Consider the following 22,990-nt stretch of genomic DNA (forward strand, 5'->3'; position numbering starts at 1 on the left):
GCTTAAAGGTTATTTATGCGTAGATGATGATTTGATTAAAATGTGCAAACAATGAACTTACGCCTAAACAGTTTTACTTATAAATACTAGGAATATGTATGCGGTGGAATTATTGATCGAAATCGAATTACTTTAACCATTTATAGCGTGCTTAAAATTGATTGAAATACTTAAATAAAGCAAATACAAAATTTAAAATATTGAATTTGGTTTAGACATATTTTCACTTACCATCAGGAAAGAATTGAGATTCATGCGTCGTAAAACGGCATTCTCCATTTGAGACACCTTCAAGAATATGCGTAAAAGTTCTTTTTCCTTTTCTAGATTAGCCAGCAGCAAACTTGCGCCCGCCTGTCGCACACAGTAGCTCTCGAAGGCGTGCAACATCTGCGTGAAATCGAGGAATATCTTACCGATGTTCACGGTCAGCAGATCGTCGTCGCCTTGCTCGAGAGCAATGTCGAGTGCGTCGCGCATACGCTCCGCCAGAGTTTGATTGTTCTCGAGCAATTCTTCGGTATTCAAGAAGATTGCAGAGAGCTGATCCTGTGTAAGTAGACCGGCCACTAGCATGGGATGACAAAACTCCTCCAATATAATTTGCAGATCCCGTCCATATTTCTCCTCTGTCTCGACAATTTCGGTTATAATCTCTTTGCGTTCCACACGTTTCTTGCCACATTTACGACAAACGAGTGGCGCAAACATAATACCCGAATCGGTGACTTTCATCTCTACAGGACCATCACAGTCCTCACACAAGTGTATGGGACTATCCAATGAGAGCTGTGCGTTGACAGTAGGAAGTGGGTTTTGATATTTGTTGCGTGAGCTTTTGCTAGTCTCCGAGCCCACACCGGAGTCGTTACGTTCAATATCGCTGGATGCGCCTTTATTACGTTGCATGAGGCTTGTTTGGCTGCTACTATTACCGCAAATGAAGTTGTTAGTCGGTGGTGAAAGCGAGCTCATCATGCTCTGAGCATCTTCGCTTGAGTCACTTATCACTGAGGCGCGGGAGCTGAAATCTCGCATTGTTTGACGTTTGCCGAGTTCGCTGAGCGTGTCGCCAGCTTCTTCTTCTATAATAATGGGATTAGAATAGCTGAGTGGGTAGTCGAACGTCTCTTCACGCACTACGCCACGCTCTTTTGCGTCTACAAGGTACGAGAGTATATCATATTTGGACGCGCCTTCAAATATGGAACGCGCCGCCTTTTTCTCCATATCGGTGTCATTGATTGGCGGTGCGCTGAGCGGCAAGGGTGGCGGCACATCGTTGATTTCTTCATATATGGGATCACCGTTGTTGCGTATCGACTCATAGTGATGACTACCAATGTCCTCCTCCAAGTTTGTAGACATCTCTATCTCTGCTAGAGTAGCGTCGACCAACATTTGGTAGAATTTAGAACGTGTGTTCGCAGAGTTGATGTCATCATCACCTGGTGATGTGATTTCGCTGGAACAGCTCTGGTAGCAATCGGATTCATTTGCGTCAAAGTCGAACAACTCATAGTTATTAGCTGAGGCAAAACTGTTCGCTGAGCTGATGCTGCCGCGATTAGACAGTCCATCTTCATCTTTGGTGGGTACGGTAAGGTGGGTATTGTTTACAGAGGATAACGCGTTAATTGTTGGCGTTGTGGAGGTGGTTGCACTTTGCCGTTCTTCCTTGATTTTCTGTAGTGAAAGATTGATTAAACGATTCATGTCGTCATTATCTTTGGTACCAGTCATATCCACAGCATTGCGTGTTTCTTGAAGACGCTTCAAAGAGTTTTCGATTAGCTCGGCAACGGTCTCGGTTTCTAAGCCATCAGCAACTTGACTAAGCATTGGATCCTCAAGTAGTTTAGTTATGAAGGAAGATTTGACAGGAGTTGTAGCGGTAACCTCTTTCTTAGTTGTAACAACGTCGAACTTGGCTTTATGCTGGCTACTTTTATTGGTTGTGAGTTTGGTGTCTGTCACGATCGCCTCCTGTTTACTGACATCCTTCATTTTTCTATTTCTTATCGTATCTCGCTCTGTTATTGCTTCATTTCGACCACAAACATGCGGTACTAAATTCCTTTTCACAGCCTCAACAGGATTACGCAAAATCTTTAACAACTCTTCCTCATGAGACAACAGTTCGGTTTCTTCCATGCTAGTTGTAATATCTGCCGGCGCACTCACACAAATTTCTATATCAGAACATAATTTCGCTTGTTGTTGCTGCTGAAAGACAGTGGACTTATCATTCTCGTAATCCAACCTAATCAAAGTCCGACCACGTTTCGGTATTGAACCACTACTGCCACCGCCACTGCCACTACCACTGCTACTCAAGCTGGTCATAGAGCTGGTCGATGTGGAAGAGGTCGAAGAAGCAGAACGTTGCAGATTTACCTCTGCAGATCCTTTAATTGGTATAATGGCTCGCCCACCACTGGAAACTCCTTCGCTTCCGGCTGCAGTTTGTTGACTCAGCATTGCATTGATTTTATTGTGCTGATAGATAAGTTCTTCGGCAGCACTGCGGGGACTGCTGACATTTATGGTCACTGTATTTGATGTGGTTGTCACTTTGAGCCCACTGAAGCTACCATCGTGCGCATCGCCAATTGTGGAGTCTACAATTGGCTTTTTTGCACTATAGTCAGCCACTACCACCGATGATTGATATAGTGGTGTGCTGGCATCATCACAACTTAGATTCATTGTTGAGTAGCAGTCGTCACCGTTAATTAAAATTGAAGTTTTCTTCTGTGCCGTAGACACAGTGAGGTCAGCCGCTTCACCGGCGAATGTTGCACTATTCATGCCATTATATTGAAAACTGTAGTGGGGCGACTTGGGTGACTGTAGTTGGTGTGCACTGAATGCATCATCGTTGTCGGTGTGACTTATTTTGAGACGATGTACTTCCGAAGTGGTTTTGGTTTTGTTAAACGGTGCGACGCGTACGACAGTGCGCTGGTGCGACGAGGTATTAGTGTTGTTGGTAGCGGTGATGTTAGCGGTAGAGGAAGACAACAAACTATTGCCCTGTGGCGTTGTTATCGGGCAAATTTTGGTCTCCCAGGCATTGAGGGTACATTGCTGTTGTTGATGTTGCACTTTTGTATCGTGCATATTTTGTTTTGGCATTTGTTGCATGCCACATTGTGCGCTATCTGCGAGGCTTTCATATGCCAGATGCGTTCGAGTTTTTGCACCCTCTTCTTGTTTTAGCTCCTCTAATCCATTTGTGCTGACTTTGGTAATTCGAGCATTTTTTCCCGCTGCCGCTGCTACATTCTTTGCTTTGTCCGTCGGTCGCTGACTTGTTGCTGCTGCAGGAGATAGCGTCGAATTGTTTGTTTGGCAGTTTTGTGTTGATGACGCCGAAGCCATTAGTGCAACGACGGCTGGCATATCTTTTGTGGCAAGTGTATCTGCGCCCTTGTTATTGCCAGCTCTGTTGGCGTTTGTGGCGGTCGAGGTCGTTTGTGTAGCAGCTGCTACTGCGGCTACTGCTGCTGCATCAACACCACTGACACCATTGGTGTGTGGTGGCGTGGGTGTTGGTGGTGGAGGCGGCGGTTCGCGTGGACGCGCAAATAAATCTCGACTATCGTTACGGTGCAGCCTGGTACGCAACGCCATAGTATCTTTAAAGCTCAAAATGGCCTCTTCGCGGTGAGTTTCGCTTTTGTTTTTGCTATTGTTGTTGCTGTTGTTATTGTTGCGTTTTCTGTGCTCCCCATTTCCGGCACAAGAGTCTGCCGCAAAACGCGGGCCACCATTTGTTGTGTGGTTTTCTAGTTGATGACCGTTGTTGTATTCACTGTCGGGATCGTTGTTTTTATTGCGTATTGTTGGTGTTATTGTTGTGCGTGGGTAGCGCTCACTTTGTGAACGTCTGATGGGATTTCGCGATTGTGTCGCTTGCGGCTGCTCAACTTTATTTGAATTTTTCTTGCTATTGTTGTGCTTTACAGCTCTGGAGTCCTGCTCAACAGCAAAAAGGTCTGCATTGCCTGAAAGTATACGAGAGCAAAGTAAGCGTTGAACAGTGATTGGGTGAAGAGGAAGAAGTTGAAAAATTATACTATTTGCAGTAAAAAAGAATAAAAAAAAACGGTATTCTTAAAAGCGACATACAAAAGTGTTGAAAAATGCCATTTTCGGTGAAATGACAATTTGGTGTGAAATAAATTAAATTTTGTTAAGTTTAAGTAGCATTTTTCATAGATACATGCATATATTATTTTCTTCAGTCACACAAATGCGAGTGCGAGAGGTACTAGTTTTAAACAGCCCTGCAGGGAGAAACAATAGTTGAGAACTGTAATATTACCAGTTGAGAACTGTAATATTACCTGTAATTAACCAGCTCGCGTTTTATCTTCTTTTCAAAGTTACGAACTGGTAGCAGTTTATACTAGCCAAAAAAATTCTAGTCCAAGACGGGCTTAACAGTTTGTAATATTCTACTTCATATTAAAAGTTTATGCAGAAAAGGTTTTTCTTAAAATTAAATGAAACCTCGTTCAGATACTGGAATTGGTTAAATATTCAAAAATTGGTTCACTGACTACCATTCGAGGAACGTAGGCTCAAATCTCTGTGAAACACCCAAATGAAGAAATAGTTTTTCAAACAGCGGACGTCCCTCGGCAGGCAATGGCAAACCTCCGGACTTTGATTAGATTGGATCCATGAAATGAATCGTCATACAAAAAATATCTGCCGTTCGGAGTCGGAGTCGTTCAAAACGCAAAGACGTATATAGAGACGTATTTCTATGCTTCGTAGACTACGAGAAGGCCTTTGACATCGTTCAACATAATAACTTATTCGAAATACCTCAATCAACCGGCATAGATACAAAAGAGCTCCGATGTATAAAAAATCTTTATTGGAATCAAACAGCAGAGCTCCGAGTGAATAACGAAAACACCGATGAAAAAGAAATTTTAAAAGAAGTGAGACAAGCTTGTTTATTATCGTTCCTTTATTCAACCTTTACTTCGAAGCAATATTCCAAGAGTCTGATGATTCGAGGAGAAGCGGTAGAAATGGTGCCTAAATTTAAATATCGTGGAAGTTGCATTAACCGGAACGGGTTAAGCCACGAAATCCTTGTCGACAACCAAACAATTACTAGGGAGATCCTGGGGCCTCAGCCCTAGTATGGCCCTCTGGATATACACCCAAATGGTTAGACCAATCATACTGTATGGGACAATAGTATGGTGGAGCAAATATATCCAACAAACAGCGATATCCAAACTGGGAAAAGTACAAAGGCGTGCTTGCCTATGCATAACAGGGGCTATGAGAACTACCCTAACAGCTGGCATGGAAGCACTGCATAATCTTCCACCACTTCATATAGCAATCCAAGAGGAAGCAGCTACACATGAAAGAAAATTTCAAATTAGGCAACCTCACCGGTCTCCTATGTATCCTACATAAAATCAAAAACACCATAAGCATGGCTCAAGTCTCAGACCACATTGACCCAACCCTCTGTTTCACAAAAGGATACACAGTTACCTTTCCTGAGAGGATCGAGTGGAAAACAAACCCAAAACGGATGAATGATGACTCACAAAAATGGTACACTGATGGATCAAAAACACCTTATGGTGTAGGAGCAGGAGTAGTGGGGCCCAGAATCCAAAAGTAAAATACTGGTCCAAAACTCTATTAAATCAGCGTTGGGACAACGTAGAGGGTCTTAGACACTCCAAAAAGTTCCTAAGCTTCAACGCTAAAAGAGCTAACATGGCCCTCACGTTAAACAAAAAGAGCATTCGCACTCTCACAGGCGCCCTCACGGGTCACTTCACCTGCAACAAACACCTACATAAATTAGGCATAACTAACAGTAGCACTTGCAGATTTTGCTGCGAAGATGAGGAGTCTATAGAACATCTCATCACCGAATGTCCGGGGTTGACGCATAGAAGGAAAAGGTTTTTAAACAAGTTCATGCTTACAGATGAAGACCTCCAATCACTCACTCTGAAGGAGCTGGTACAATTCATAAGCACACATAACAGTCAATAGACAGCATAGGGTGCACAATAGATCAATATGGTCGCAGTGCTAAAGGGCCATACCTTAACCCTTTACTACCATTAACCATTAACCATTAACCGGAACGGGGACTGCACGGAAGAAATAAGAACAAGAATTGAAATGGCACGGGCAACCTTTTACAATTATAAGAAGATACTATGCAGTTATAATTTTAATATTCGCCTCAAGATTCGCTTCATCAAATGTTACGTGTGGTCAATACAGCTATACGCAATGGAAATATGAACCCTTGAAATCGCTGTCTTGAATAGGATAGAAGCGGTCGAAATGTGGCTATACAGAAGAATTCTGAAAATACGGTGGACGGGTCACGTTTCAAACAACGAAGTACTAACCACAATTAAGCGAAGGAAGACAGCATATTAGGGTCACATCCTCAGAAATCCAAAGTACGAACTGTGGAACTAATCTTGGAGGGTAAAGGCGAAGGAGAACGATGCATCGGGCGAAAACAATTGTCATGGCGGCGAAACAAGAGAAATTGGACAGGCTTGAGCTATATAAAAGAGCTGGAACGTTGCCAGAGATAGATAAGCCTTTTGCAATATACAAGGTGAAGTCCCAAATAATCAAGACTGGCGTCATAAAAATGTGTTCGATGGCGCCATCTTTTTAATGAGTTAAGGCGTAGGAAGTTACATTCCTACCTGACTTCCAGTGAAACCTTCGCGACATTCGGTTCAGTGGAAGCGAAGTTATGGCGTCTAAAGTGTCAGTATGTTTGTGCTATCGGTTCAAAAATGAGTTTCGCACAAAGAGTTAATATCAAATTTTTTTTTTTTAAATCGCTAAATCGTTTACCGAAACATTTGAATTGGTGGAAAACGTTTATGGTGATGATTGTCTATCTCGTGCAAGAGTTCGTGAGTGGTTTACACGTTTCAGAGATGGTTGTGAGGACATAAATGACAAAGAATATACGGGCCGCCCAAAATCAGTAATCAAGAAAACTCCATCGAAATTGTTCCTAAATTTCTCAAAAATGAACCGAAATCATCGTTGAAATTCATGGAATCGGAGTTGAATATCTCCAAAATATCGATTTATCGCATTTTAACTCATCATTTGGGCTGCGAAAAGTCTGTGCACGTTTCATTCCGCCCAAGTTAACTGAGGACACAAAATTGCTCAGAATTCAACATTCGAAAATCCTCATTAAAGAGGCGCGAAAAGACGACAAGTTTCTTTACAACATTGTAACTGATTACGAAACGTGGTGTTTCCAATATGAACCAGAAACTAAGCGTCAAAGTGCCAAATGGAAGGCTCCAGACGAGCCACCACCCAAAAAATTGCGTTTAGAGAAGTCAAAAATCAAGTTGATGCTCATTTGTTTTTACGATTCCAAGGGAATTGTCCACAACGAGTTCGTGCCAACGGGCCAAACCGTCAATGCAATTTTCTATCTTGGCGGTTTGAAGAGTTTGTTCCATTGCATTCGTCGAATTCGCCCTGAATACCGCGAAGGAGGAAGCTGGTGCTTATTGCATGATAATGCACCATCTCATCAATACAATCTTGTGACTGATTTTTTGACCAGAAATCACATTTCAACCATCAATCACTCACCGTATTCGCCTGATATTACTCCCTTTGATTTCTACCACACGTACAAGTCAAAATGAATATTTCCTGCACTCAAATCACTTTCTTTCATTTTTTGAAGAAGTTATTCGTTTACAAAATTGGATGATTAATTTTGCGCAATCCAAAAGAGACACACACTAATTCGTAGGCAATCTAGTCAACCTCTTTTAATTTCTTCTATTAAATACCCCTATTCGAACTAGAATGTTTCCATACTACTTTTGTTTTTTCCTGCAGGGAGCGAGCAAGTGAGAAAACCAGAGTGCAGATTTATATTTTTTATCATTGAATTGCTCGACACTCCTGCTAAAAGACAAAATTTTCAAATTTCCCTTTCACACAGAAAATTTCTCCACCCGCAGAGCGTATGAATTGTTGGCTCACACAGCAACCGCCTTGTGTAGTGTTCTTGTTGACAGCAGCTTTAAGATTGCTTCTTAGCGATAAGTTGTTTTGTGGTACTTTACAAAGTGCTGCTACAACAACAACTAACATTTCCAACTTCTATAGTGCAGCTGTTTGAGTGCGATGCCATCTTTGTGACTTGCCAGTCGGTCTGCATACTTCTGTGGTATTTGTGACCACTATTACTCTCGTTGAATTGGGTGATTTACGGAGCGGCTGATAAGGAACCAGAACACGCGGTGAAAAAAAAAGAAAAACAAAAATAAATATTATATTAAGATTGGCGTTAAAAATCCGCTTGAAGTTTATATATGCCGTATAATATATAACAAAAAAGTGTGGCGTTGAGCGATATTACGCTTTATGGCATCTCAGTTTGTGCGTTGCAAACAATTTGAGTAGCCCTTGAAGGTGACGCTAAAAGGGTGAATGTGCATTTTTTGCTTTGAGAAGTTCCATAATCGTTGTTTTACGATTGACATTAGGATAAACGCTTATCTTTGTGCTCGTTCCGGCATTTCGACATTGACTGTCGGCCAGTTTGCAAACAATAAGATTTGCATTTACATCTTTGCCTTCAGTTGGTTAGCGCACTTTGTTTATTTCTTACAAGTCTTCCTAAATTGCGAGTGTTAAGAGATAAAATATTTGATAAGAAAGTGAGGGCACAATAATGAAATAACTCAATAAGTTATGTGGAAGGAAATTTTTGTTGCGTTTATGGAATTGAGTAATGATTTCTGTGTTTTTCAAAGAGCCCCAAGGATTGGCTTTTTTCAAATCGGCCTGGACAGGTTTCCTTTAATGAACCGTTGGACGAATTACCCTTTTCGAGGTAATCGATATGAACAACTCAGTGCAAGCTATAGAAAATTGTTCATACAAATTCTTTCGGCAACAAACTCAACTTTACTTTTGGCTGTTTTGGCTGTTCTTAGGTCTCTGGTAAAATGTGTCAAGACCATGCTGCCTTTGCGGTCACGAAGACAACAACAGGGTACCTCACTAAAATTCTGAAATGGTTGCATTTATTGTTTATTGAGGACAACCAATTTTGAAATATTTATGCAAAATAGATAGCACTGATCCATGATACCAATCTGTAGCTCCTTAGAAGTCAATATCCGTCCTCGATTTATTGACTATTTCAGGTATTGCGTCCTCAATTAGGTGTCTAAAATAATTGACGGTACCGGAAATAAATTAGCCTGTGGTGTATCACCCCAATCGGTGCTGACAAGGTTCGCAATAATTTTGAAGCTTTGGCGTTTTTTCGCTCAAAATTTGCGACCCATTAATTTTTCGTTTTTCTGCTTATTATTTATTGGGTTGGCAACTAAGAAATGGGAATTTTTTTTAGAAAATCAAAGACAATTTTTTCATGGAACTAAATTACTTTATTCTGTAATGTATTGCCCATTTTGATCAGTGACCTTTTTGGCCATCTTTCAGGCAGCATCATAATCCTATGTTCATAAAACTTCTGGTTTTATTATATTAGCAAGCAACTGAATCAGGTGCGATTTGACATCATCATCATTATTGAAATTTTTACCATTCAAGGAGTTTTGTAAAGATTGAAGCAAAAAGTAATCAGATGGTACAAGGACAGGACTATATGGTGGATGTGGCAAAGCATCCCAACCAAGCTCGAATAATTTTTGCCGAGTGGCCAAAGATGTGTGTGACCTTGCATTTTCATGATGGAATACAAAACTTTTTCGATTTGTCAATTCGGACTGTTTTTCTTCAACTGCATTGTATAATTTTGTTAGTTGTTCAATGTAGACATCAGAATTGATCGTTCGGTTGGGCGGTAAGAGTTTAAAGTAGGCAATTCCCACCAAACTCATAACAAAACCTTCTTTTGTTGAATATCAGCTTTTGATGTGGTTTGAGTTGATTCACATGGCCTGCTTCAAGATCTTTTCCGCTTGATATTGTTGCAAACAACCCATTTTTCATCGCCAGTCATCAGTCGTTTTAGAAATGGATCATTTTCATTACGTTTCTTTAGCAAATCGCAGCTGTTAATGCGTTGCGTTAATTGCGTTTCTTTCAGTTCGGGAGGAACCCATGCATCGAGTTTTTGAGCATAGCCAAGCTGTTTTAAGTGATTTTCAATGCATGTATGTGTTACATGAGGTTTCTCTGCAATCTCACGTGCTGTACTGTGACGATCCGAATCCATCATAGCTTTGATTAGGGCGTCATAAACTTCAAATGGACGTCGAAAGTGTTTTTCATCTTTAGTTGAAAACTTACCAAAAGAAATTTCGCAAACCAATTTTGACAATGTCGTTCTTTTAAGCTCTCGTCACCAAAAGCAGCACATAACTTTTTATGAGCTTGTAATGCCGTTTTCCCTTTGCGGAAATAAAAAGGCTAAATATGACGAAAATGTTCTTTTTGATTTTCCATTTTTCAACGAACGCCAAACGAAAACTACGCAACGGATCAAAACACTTGTTTTACTGATTGACAGCTGAATTGCCAACTATCAAATAACAAAATGTGTTTTACATTTGTACTACGTCTGTAAACCTAAAAATCCAACTGAAGCCATCTATGAGTGAAATCCACAATTTCTTAGTTGCCAACCCAATATTTATTATCTATTTTAATCTATTTATTTACCGTCGCAACAAAAACAAGTTTTAGGTCAGTTAGATTGAAGTTAAGTTCGTTTTGTTTTTTAATGGTACTTCTTGACAAGTAAAAGGTTGAATCTATCTAAGATAAGTAGTGCAATTCCTTCTTATATGTAGAGCTTTAGTAGCCATCTTTCGCATATTTGATGTGGAAGAAGCGAGCTTAGCTTTGTTAAAGCTGTAAGGCTCAACCTACTCTAATTGGGAAATAGGCAGCTTACCTACCAGGTATGCAATTTAAAAATAAACATTTTCACACATTTTGGCCACGCCGCTGGCAATGCTGCTCACACTCAGTTACAGTTTGCGCAGAGTGAACTCTTTCGAAGTTTTCGCTATCCTTTATATGTACACATGCATTTTTTAGTGAAGAGCTTCATTTGGATGCCCAACTTTTGTTTATAGGTACATTTTGGCACGCAATTCAACTATTCCAACCTCATAAAAGTATTACTGTACAATGGGGTATACGATATTTGCTGCATTTAGTATATGTAGGTGTATGTATTTATATATCATATGTTAGGGTGCTTCTTGTTTGACCTAATTTGGTTTTTTTGTTTTTTTTGTCTCTTCCAATTGTTCATACGCATCTAAGGCGTAAAAAAGTTATTTACAGCAAACTAAACTAATTCGTGTAATATCTGTTCGCTCGACCAAGATTATTCGCACTGACTGAAATCAGGAATTGAAAGACCGTTTAAGTTAGTTCACTAAGCAGTTGAACACATTTTTTTTTAAACATCAGAATTTTCTAAAATTTAAAATAATATTTTTGTTTAAAAGTCTTTCATCCAACATTTGTTTCCTTTTCTTTTCTTTGCGACTTTTTTTACTGCTTTATTCATAAATTCGCGAAGGGCAAGCAAAATATATTGTCAAGGGAAGTCTTGTTTCCCCCTGCCCACTCGCTGACTTTTACAAAGGCTGTAAGGCAGCAGTATAAGCAGCTTCTGAAGCCGCTAGAATATTTTTTCCCATTTAATTACTAACTTTTGCTTACTCCACTTAACGTCAACAAAATTGTTTTCCTACTCTACAGAGTACCCAGTGAATGAAAATTGGTGTTCACTCGATCTAACAGCTCAGTTAACCTGGGGTTCATTGCAATATAAACCCAACAGCTCTCACAAGAAGTGGTAAGTTCTTTATGCAAACTTCTTTGTTATTTTACACTACTACACATAACGCAACTCACTCGCTCGCTCTTTACCCCAGCGCGTTACTTACTTTGTTAAGGGGGTGGTAGGGTTTAGCGTTAAAAAAAAAAAAAATTTTTTTACAGAAATATGGCTTAAGATACTTTAATAAAATCAGTTGCATGTTATTGTACATCTTTTCAATAAGTTTTTAAAAAATATTAATAATAAAATATTGACAAATAAGCCCATGACAGAGTTTTTTGGAGATATGTTTTTCGAGAGGTGCTCTGCGGTGCCAATCGGCATTCGTCGTAGAATCATCTGAAACTAAAAAAGTCGAATTTTTCAGTTAAAGTATGACGTAATGTTCCCCCCCCCCCCTGCTCCGATCCACTTACAATTTTTACACAACATTCCTGAAATGATTTACTATAAGTTGAGTGAAGAAAAAAAATTTCGATTTTGTGACCCTACCCCCCCCTTAATGTGCGGAAAAACAAAACCAATAGGGGCGTGCCACTGTTTGCGCCGGAAGGGATACAAATTTACTGCCACGTTTATACGTACAAATAATACAATTGCGCGTGCGATAATTTGTAGGAAATTATTTTATTAAAATCAAACTAAAAATATTAAGAAATAAAAAAATCGTTCATTATTTAAATGATAACAGCAAATAGGGGTCGAAGTAGACGAATGAGTTTGTGCATGACTACCATCGGAAGCGCGTAGACTCCGGTCTCAGCGCATGAAATAGCAAAATGATAGAACAATAGCGTCCGCCCCATGGCAGGTAGTATCAAACCCCCGACTGTATTTCTGCCATGAAAAAGCTCCTCATAAGAAACCATTTGCCGTTCGTAGTCGGCTTAAAACTGTAGGTGCCTCCATTTTGGAAACAACATCAACACGCACGCCAAGAGCTCGATCAAACACCTAACAGAAGTGGACGCGCCAATTTTGTTTTAAAGCGAATGGTGAGCTGCAGCGACTACTTTTCGAAAGTTGAAAAATATGAAGCACCCTAATGCATGTGTCTACTCGCCCAATTTGTCTACTTAAAGGTGGCGCATCACGTATTTCTGTCGAAAATCTTTTATTATCTTTGCAAAAATTTAACACAGCAAATAAACTTTAAAGTTCTTTTGCAATCTTTCCTCTGCTCCGGCATTATTACGAACTATGAATTTGTGTGTTTGTATTTGTGCTGTTGGCAACTTGCGAGAAGTATAAGCAAATATTTGCTGATACCTGCTTTTACAACCTATTACCATTCTTCATCTCCTGTGTATCAGCAATAGCGCAGTAGAAGTTCATATTTCCATAGTAAAAATTTAATCTTATCTGAAAATTGTAATGCCAATATTTGCACGGAAATTTGTATTTGGTAATAAAAAGCGGGAAATTTTCAAATTATCCAGCTATTTTCTTATTATTCAAATATGAAGTGTGAGAAATGAGGTGAGGTAGTCGGTGAAAGATAGGAAAAGCAAACAGCTGCGCAAAGTGATGTAATAAATGGGTAAATAGGTTTGTTGTAGTTGTCTTACTCTCTAGTGGATTTGATAAGAAATGAGAGTGAGAGCAATAATTTGATTGCTTTTGCATTGTGCTAGAATGTGATTGAGAAAGAAGGAAGCTGGTAGCAATAGAAATAAATGGATGAAAGGAATTTATATGAAATTAGCTGAAGACAGGAGTAGGCCTCACATTACATTCATAGCTGTATATAAATCGTTAAGCATTGACTATGAATTCTCTACAATTGTTTGCAAAATATCTAAAATTTCGGTATTCATATCTAATACATATTTACGAATATGTATGTATGCTTAGTGAGAAGTTAAGAGTAGCAGATTAATTGGGAATAGTTTTCCCCATAGTCGGTTCTAATCGGACGGATCAGGTTTTAAATTCAGTTAAGGTCTTCACGACGATTCTAACTTGAACAGGATTCTCCACATATTAATGGTGAATATTTTATGCTCTAACAATAATGGTTGTCGAGACCCCGATGATGCACAACGCAGTAATATGGCGGTATCACCAGAAAACATCAAAAAAATCTACAAAATCGTTTTGAATGATCAAAACGTGAAGTTGTGTGAGTTAGCTCACATTGTAAAGATACCAAAAGGACATTTTGGCTTTATATTGCATGAGCATTTGACTATGAGAAAGCTCAGTTCAAAGTTTGCTCACTGTTGACTAAAAACAAGAGAACTCACCGTGTCACAAGTCGATCCAAGCAAGGACACAACTACTTGAATTGAGCTTTGAATTGCTCTCACACCCACTGTATGCACCAGATTTGGCTCTCAGCGACTACTGGTTGCCCGCAGACCTAAAAAAATGCTCGCCGGTAAGAAATAATGCTCGAAAGAAGAGGTTATCGCTGGCACTCAGGCCTATTTTCAGGCAAGAAATAAATCGTTCTAAACGATTGCGTTTTTCTTGATGGAAATAACGTTTACAAATAAAACTAAACGTGTTTTCTTTGTTAGGCCAGGAACTTTTCAGCTTATGTGATAAATTTTATTAACCTTCTACTCAAGCATTCAAATAGTAGAATTTCCCATTCGATTAACGGAATTTTAGAAACGTAGAAAATGTCGTACTCTAAAAGGATATTGAAATAGTTTACATTCTGTCAACAAAATATCAGAAACTGTTCGTGCACGTTACACACATGCCCAATTTTTTTGCTGAAACATTGGTACAACTGCCCTCTTTAGTGTCACAGAGTTTGACCGTGATCTGTTTATTAGCTTGTTTTTGGCATTTAATTATATCAGTCAACGGCAGGTGTGCTCTGCGATTTTCACTATGGGCAAAAATATCTTAAATTTTTGAACGGGATTTCGTTTGTCAAATCATTAAAAATGCTTCAGAAAGCCTATGGCGAGTGTGATTTATCAAAAAACACGGACCTGCGAGTGGTAGAAGGCTTTTGCAGACGGCCGAGAAGTCATGGAAGATTTGTCCTGATCTGGTCGCCCATCAACGTCTTCAATGGATGGAAACGTCGACAATTCAACAATTCGCAACATTTTACACCATCAATTGGGCCTGAGACGCGTTGCTGCTTCGACTCTTTCAAACAATTCATCGGAAGAAGGTGGCTGAAGATATGCTTGAGTAAGTGAAATCGGACCCAACGTTTATCCAGCGTATCATAACAGGTGATGAGACGTGGGTATATAAGTTTGACATGCAAACCAGTCAACAGGCGGCTGAATGGCGTTATCCACATGAGTCGACACCCAAAACAGCACGTCAAAGTCGGTCAAAAGTAAAAGTCACCTACTCGTTTTCTTTGATTGACATAGTGTTGTGCTTTCGGAATTCATTCCAAATGATTCTGCGGTAAATAAAGAATATTATTTGGAAGCTGACGTTTGAGAGAGAATGTGCGTCGGAAACGGACCAATTTGTGGAAAGAAAACTCATGGATCCTACACCATGACAACGCAACGTCTCACAAAGCTCATATTGTGAACACATTTTTGACCAAAAACTCAACAAATATCATCGAACAACAATCGTATTCACCGGATTTTGGGCCCCTGGGACTTTTCCCGTTTCCCAAAACTTAAACTGCCATCCGCGCACGCCGCTTTGATCGCCGCGTCGATAGAGACCATTAGGGAGAATTCGGTGAAGGAGCTGAAGAAGATCTCTTCAAACACTTTTAAGGTGCCTTGCCTGACTGGACTAATCGTTGGCATATGTATATTGCTTCGAATGAAGCCTCTTTTGAAGGCGACAAAATAAATTTTAATGATTAAACAATTATTTTGCGATTTATTGAACTTACTTTTTGGCAGAATGTACATCGCATAGTAAATCACGGATTTCAAATGCTCAAAGAATGCAATTTTTTTATTTTGATAGATGCATTTATATACGAATGTGTGTTAATATGTCATTGAAAGCTGTTATACAAGGCGGAAGACCGGTAATTTCTTTGCTGAAATGGAAGTTTTACACCTTTAAATGCTTCCTAAAAACAAGAGGAAGTGGTGTCACTTAGCCTCTGTTCCGACTACCAATTTTACCGTGGCTAAATATTGAACAGAAAAAAGAAGAAGAATGATCACACTAAGGCACAAAATGTACGTAGAGTGTCGTTGGAAACTCTTTTAGCCAATGTGTGATTCCCAGTACGTGCCGCCTTGTTTAAAGTCAAGCAAATGCCTCTGTCCATCCATTAAATACCTTCATGTGCGCCTGTTTATTTTGTTAGCGTAGTGAAATAAAGAAATACGTGAATTCTTGTCATACTTTGCTTGTCCCAGCTGCTGCTATGCGTTATCAAATATACCCCAAGTTGAGCTGCTTTAAGTTCACACGCGTTCCATTCATTCAAAAAATTCTTATTTCTTACCGTTTGGGGCTGTGTTTTTGCACTCACTTCAGCAATTCTCTACACCATTATTTGCGATGGATATGGGGTGTTAGTTGGTAAACAAAAAAATAACTTCTCAACAACCATTTTTTTATCAAGAGAACTTTTTAGTTAATTGAAAACCACAGAAGATTACTTGTAGTGTAGGCGCCTGGGCGGTCAATTTTATTCTCCAAAGCTCAATGCGTCGACTGTTGGTGATCATAAAATATAAGCCTATTGCCACCTTTGAGCGACACAATGACATTCTGTCAAGTGATCCAAGTATTTTGGACCTTGTAGTACAACACATTTCTCTGAAAATAAGCATATTTGTAGGCTTGATAGATCTTCCGCTCTCCTTCCACAGTTTTGGAGATCTTACCAGCCCGCGCCTTCCTTTTGGCTTTGAATCTCCAGCAATCTTTATTACTCCATCACTGGTTGCGCTTCCTATATTATCATTCCAAGCACGTCTTCTAGTCCTTACAAGTTTATCAATGTAAGTAACTTTCGTTTCCTCCCTTATTGCTTCATTTCTTACGAAATCTAGACGAGTTTTTCCTGTGATGAATCGTACAATTTTGTACTTGTACTTAAGTACTTGTTCCTCTATATTATGCCTCTAAAGCATCCGGACACCTTGCCCCTAGAGCATATCTTTCTCGCATCTCCTTAATAATGCTACAGTCACTGGGGATTTCTACCCTGAGGTATTGAAGCTTCACACTTGTTCAATAACAGTTCGATCTATTTCAAGTTTACCCTTTAATAGATTTTTTGATATGACTAGGCACATTGTCTTTTCAGTCGACAACTAGACTAGGTTGAAGCGGTTGTCTTGTGTGACACTCTCAGGCTCATAGCCCACGAGAGCTTTCCCTATCGCGCCTAAAACCAGTGTGAGCCTTTTAAAAAATTTAGAAACATCTCTGATCTCTGCAGAACGGAGATCTTCCAATTCGTTAAAAAATTGTCAACACAAAATGGTAAATCTTCGTCTGGACAGAGCAGGGCAATGGGACAGATTTAAGGATAAGTAACTAACATGTTTGTAAGGGTATGCCTATGCCACTGTCTATGTACTCATCGGTCAATTTGGTGCCGAGTATCGCTAGTTCATCGGCTCTGCAGTAACACTCAATGTCGCTATGGCCAGATACCCATGTTACACTTGAGCGAAATAACTCAGCCAACTCGTTAGAGATGTGCGGCATCTCGTGGCATTCCAGTCGATACCTCGACCGATATTAAATATTCTTGCAGTGACTACATATTTGTGTAATAGATATTGTGGCCTCCTCTGAGTTGGCTATTAAAACAGCGGCAACTGGCGAGGAATAACCTTACTTAGAAGCATCTACAAAATTGTAGCCGTGATCATACAGAGCAGGCTCAAAGATATCGAACACTCCTCAAGAGACGAGCAAGCTAGTACACAATCAGTTGACTTCACTGTCGGACTAGAGGCCAACATAACCAAAACCAAAGCTATAAGAGTTAACCACAATAACGCAAGGCAGATATTGGTTGACGGATGCCCGGTGGAATTTGTCGAAAACTTTTGCTACCTCGGCTGCATGATCACGGCAGATGGTGGAGCAGATGAAGATGTCAACTGTAGATCAAAGAAAGCAAGGGCGGTATTCGGGCGAGTGCATACAGTATGGGGGAGTTCGCAAATCTTTACTAAACTACGAATATTCCGCTCATGTGTAAAGGCAGTATTGTTGTACGGAAACCAAACATGGCTGGTCTCTAACACCATCACACAAAGGCTACAATCCTTCACCAACAAATGCCTCCGCATCATCTGCAGAATATTCTGGCCAAAGACCATCAGTAACGACGCACTGTGAAGCTCGTTGCTGAGCGGACTGGGACGATGCAAAAACAACGGCACAGAACCGTGTAAGATGGAAGAGTCTTCTCGAGGCTCTATGCTGCCGAGGGGAATGGAGAATGGGGGAAAAAATATATATATAAGGCATCTACTGTCGAACTGTTCTTTCTGAAACCATACTGTTCTTCTTGCATGCTCAGATATGGTGTAAGTTAGTCAGCAATATTTTAGGGAACAATTTTTGAGTGGATTTAAGCAACGATATTTTTGGGAATTTGGGAATTTTTAGGATCACACAGGTTACCTTTTTTGAAAATTGGGAGAGTAACGCCGGCCAAAATCGCGTAAGCGGTTATCACGCCAATTAAGAAGAAGAATGCCTGCTTTCTAATCAGGCGGTATTACAGATAACTGAGTGATAAGTTGAACAATGAAGTTGGTTGAAACAGCGCCTCTCCTCCATATTCCAGTATTAGATTCAATATCTCACCTGTCTCTCTATATAATTATCACCTAAAGCAGCGGCAACCAGGGATGTCTTTTTAGTGCTCTTAGCCTTATAAAATTAGTACTAATACCTAAACGCGCACTTCTATGCTAATTGATTTTCCTGCAGGGATAATTCAATAATTCATGCATTGTAGCTCTACATATATGTACAAATATGTGTATGTATGTAGATGTAAGCTTGCTGCAAAGGCGTAGGACCTTCCACCAGGTCGCGTTCGCTCATTTGAACATTAAGCAGACACTTAGTGGCCAACATAAATCTGTGCACCAAATCCAAGCAATTAAATGTGTCGTAATTCAGGCACGGATCGACTGAGGCGAGAAAATATACGCAACAGCAACAACAACAACAACAATAGGGCAAGTAGCCAAAGTGCACGTACAAAAGTAGAAATGATAATAATAATAATATTAAAAAGAAGAAAAATAAGAAGAAAAAGAAGAACAATATATTAGTAATGTTAGCGCACCCTCTATTATTTGTGTTTAGGCAGGCGGCATTCACCAATTATCCATGTTGTTGCTATTCACAGCCACTTCCTTGCATTGCATACAGTTATTTTTCAATCCAGTGTGCGCTGGTGGAATAGAAACTCGACATCATGAGCAATTTTGCTTACAGGTCTTTGTGTCTATTTTGTGGTATGTTGTGAGATGTAGAGTTTTTCGGCTGGAATTTGCAATTAAGATCCTACTTTTTTTTTGTAAAGCAATATGGGGACACAGACAATTATGAAGTACAAACGTCGTAGGTGAGTGCGAGCATGCATGCGTGATTACCATTGGGTGCGAGTTCAAATCCTACTGAGGAACAAGAAACAGCTTGTGTTGGCAAAACTTCGTAAAAGATTTTCATATAAAGCACCTGGTATTTCAAGGTGACATAAAACTGGAGATTTTGGAGAATTGGAAGGACAACATCAAGAACAACCCATTGATTGGAGGAGAAACTTGGCCAAATATATCTAGCAAAACATGTACGGAAAGACTGAAGGAGGTGGCAATTTTTGCTGGCACATAAATGCGTATGTTTGTATTATGTGCTGGTACAGTGCACAGAGCATCCAACAGAAACGATGTGTATTGAAGTGTGTGCTGTGAATTAAAGGTACACGCACAGGTTTGACAATTCTCGCCTGCTACCATCTTTCTTCCTGTTCATATTTATCGCACACCACCCGGTATTTCAGTAGCTGTTGTTGTTGTGCTACGATACACACTAGATATGCACATTTTTTCGATATAAAGGAGCAATTTTTTTCTTTCTTGGGATTTTCGGGACGCTGTTGTTTGTATTTAGATATTCTTCATTTGTAAAATGTTTGAAGGACTATTCCACCAAATAATAAATAATTAATTTTTAGGTTTTAGAAATGGTTTTTTGTTTAAAGTGACATGTTTTTTCTCAGGAAATTTCATAATTTTTTAAATTTGCGGTAAATGCAAAGCTCTTTTCAATTTTGCTGTTTTTGCTAAAAAGGCAAGTTTTTCTGTCTCCAATTCATGCGCTTTGCAAGAAAATTCAATTCCCGAAAATCTCGGAATTGTTGGCAAAAAATTTGGGATTCAAAATTATAGAGTTCCCAACATTGACACACCTATTATGTACGTTATAAACATACGCGTCTAAGAGCTCATGAAAATAGAGTATTTCGAGTGAAGTCAACAGGGCGTATACGTAACCTGAGCCGATGATCGAAATGTGGTTATCTCAATATGAGCCTTCTTACATGCGTGTGTTTGTACATATGTAGATATTGTTCGTCTTTTCAAGGTATAGTAGCATGAAAAATATACGTATGTATGAATTTCCATCTTTTACTACTTTGCTTTGTCTGCTTGGATAAAGCATTTTCATGGCGTTTTGCCGCACGCATTTACGTGCATACAAACCCACATACGTTTGCTTGCATTGATGTCTATGTTGCGACGCCTTTTATGGCTTTTGACTTTGTTTGACTTTTTTTGTAGCTATTTTGGTGCTTACATTAGATGGAGTAAAACGTTTAGTAACCAATTTTATTTTTATTTCTGTGTTCCATTTACTGTGTAATTATCTCTTCTAATAGCCTATAAAAAAAATTATTTTATTATTGGCCTGTTTCTGGCGTTGAAAACGAAGGAGGAGAAAATTCCGTAATTATTTTATTGCACTCTCGCGAAAGCAATTTATGTCGAATTTAGTATGAAAGTGAAAAAATAATTATTTAAATTGCATAAGGAATGGAACCATATATCCGTAAATTGTGAGAAAAAACCTTAACCCGGTGGTCTAGAGCACGAAAATTTCACCTATTTTCACGATTTTTTTTTGCCACTTAAAATTTTAAAAACGATGTTTTAACTTTTCGGGCTTATTAGTACGTTTATTAAGCATACAACAATTTTTTTGTTGTACTTTTGAAACAATATTTTTATTATAAAAATGCCGCTGAAGATGACTCTCTCGAAAAATCGAACCCGGACCGCTTAGATGATTTCGAGACTTCTCCTCATCTAAAACACAAAATTCAAGAAGATTCTTAATCAAAAAGAGTGCAGTTATGGTCGGAACTAGAACAAATCGAAAAAATGAAAAATTGACAAAATGGCGCACTTTTGAAAAAAAGTTCGTAAAATCGGTTTTTTTCACGAGTTTTTTAGTTTAAAAAATAGGAAACTATTTAAATAAAATTATGATTCTAGTTCCGACGATAGCGATACATACTGTGAACAACATATCCAAATTTCAAGTGATTCGGTTGAATAGTTTTTTTGTTTTCATCATCGCCGTGCCGAAAAAAGTCGATTCGAGGTCAATGAGTTTAAAGTTTGAGGTACAGAAGCGCGAGTTATGAGTTAATATGTTATTATGTATCCTGTATTTATTAATGTATTTACTAATGTATGTATGTATTATATTATTCACCTGCTTAACATAGCTGTACACATTTCTTCAATATCTATGTACATATGCAGTTATATGTTTCACAACTTCCCTTTTATGATTCATGTACTATGCTAGTTAATGACATTAAATATGAGATGATGTAGTTTTAGTTTTTTAGTTGAGTTCAGTGAATAAAGTCATATCAAAAAAAAAAAAATATTTCTTTTAATGATAAAAGAAAATTTAAGTCGCGCGGACCGCTCTCTACTTAGTTAATGGGCTTTAGAAGCTATAATATTGGGAACTTCCGCATGAAAATTTCACAGTATATTATAAAGATACTATACTTTTGAAATATCGAAAAACCAAAAAATTGATTCTTTGAAATTTCTAGACCACCAGGTCCCCTTAAGATTAAAATGTACAACTCGCCGCCGACGACGTTGAGGTAGCGAGTATTCTAGAATGACAATTCTTGGTTTTCGGATAGCTGCGAAGTAAAGCGCAGTATGCAGTACTAGAATTTGAAGCTTGTCCGTTGACTAGTTCCGCATGCGGAGATAATTCGCATCCATAAACCATTGATTCTCACCTCCGAGTAGATTGAAATCTAAACGAAATCTAATGATGATAAGTACTCGCACAAACCCGCCAGCATCGGTTGTTAATAAGGAGATGGGTTAGAAAGAATAATCAGTGCAAGGAAACGTTTTTTTCTTTTCCTTTGCTAGGGACTTTTGAGGCTGTCTCCAGTAAGTGCTGCACTTGTCAAGCGCTGGAATTCATCAACAGTCCTGGGAGTTTTGTAGGTAGGACTAAAGATAAGGTATTTGCAGCCATAGAAAAATGGATTCCCTGTCTCACCTCAAATTATAGGGGCCTCTCCCAGCTCGTTACTTTGTACAAAACCTTTACTGGCCTTCTTTTAACACGCATCAATGTTTGGGCGAATGTGAACAAAATAATGACTGAATTTCAATCACGTTTTTGGTGTGGATACACAATAATGCCCTATGCTCCCGAGAGAAGTAAACAAGGAAAACAAAAAAAAAAAAAAAAAATCAACAATAGATAATCAATCAATTGTGCATATAAACTTTAGGGCTAAGAAGAAAACTTTTGCATTTTTTGTTGACTTCTCATCTGCATTCGGTACTATCTCGTTAGGGTTGTTCTTTATTAAACTGGTATCTTATGACCTTTCGAGTCATATGATCGAAATTCAAAAACGTTTGTACAAAAATACAACAAACCAGATTTGGCTGCAAGAAGAACTCTTCCCCTAATTTTTGAAAATCAAGGAGTTAGACAAGGTTGTCTGTTAGGTCCGATCTTGCTTTCTATGTATTTAAATGACTTCAACGAATTACTATAAATGTGGCTAACCCGTGCATTAAACTTCTAATGTTTGCTGGCGACGAGTTTTCGACCGACCTACAGGATATGATCGTTGCCATATATACAGCTTTCAATGGGGACTTAAAGTTAATTTATCCAAGTCTAAATGTATGGTGT

General features: G+C 39.0%; 1 protein-coding gene across 1 annotated transcript in view; it reads right to left on the reverse strand.

The window, feature by feature from the left end:
- Positions 1–22,990, reverse strand: part of LOC128861358 (serine-rich adhesin for platelets) — a 114,130-nt gene that overhangs the window by 13,622 nt on the left and 77,518 nt on the right. The window contains exon 3 of the mRNA XM_054099448.1: positions 232–4,010. Coding sequence (XP_053955423.1) covers positions 232–4,010 — 3,779 coding nt within the window. The remainder of the gene's footprint in view (positions 1–231; positions 4,011–22,990) is intronic.

The sequence above is a fragment of the Anastrepha ludens genome, chromosome 4 (genome assembly GCF_028408465.1).
Source record: "Anastrepha ludens isolate Willacy chromosome 4, idAnaLude1.1, whole genome shotgun sequence".
Classification (NCBI taxonomy): Eukaryota; Metazoa; Arthropoda; class Insecta; order Diptera; family Tephritidae; genus Anastrepha; species Anastrepha ludens.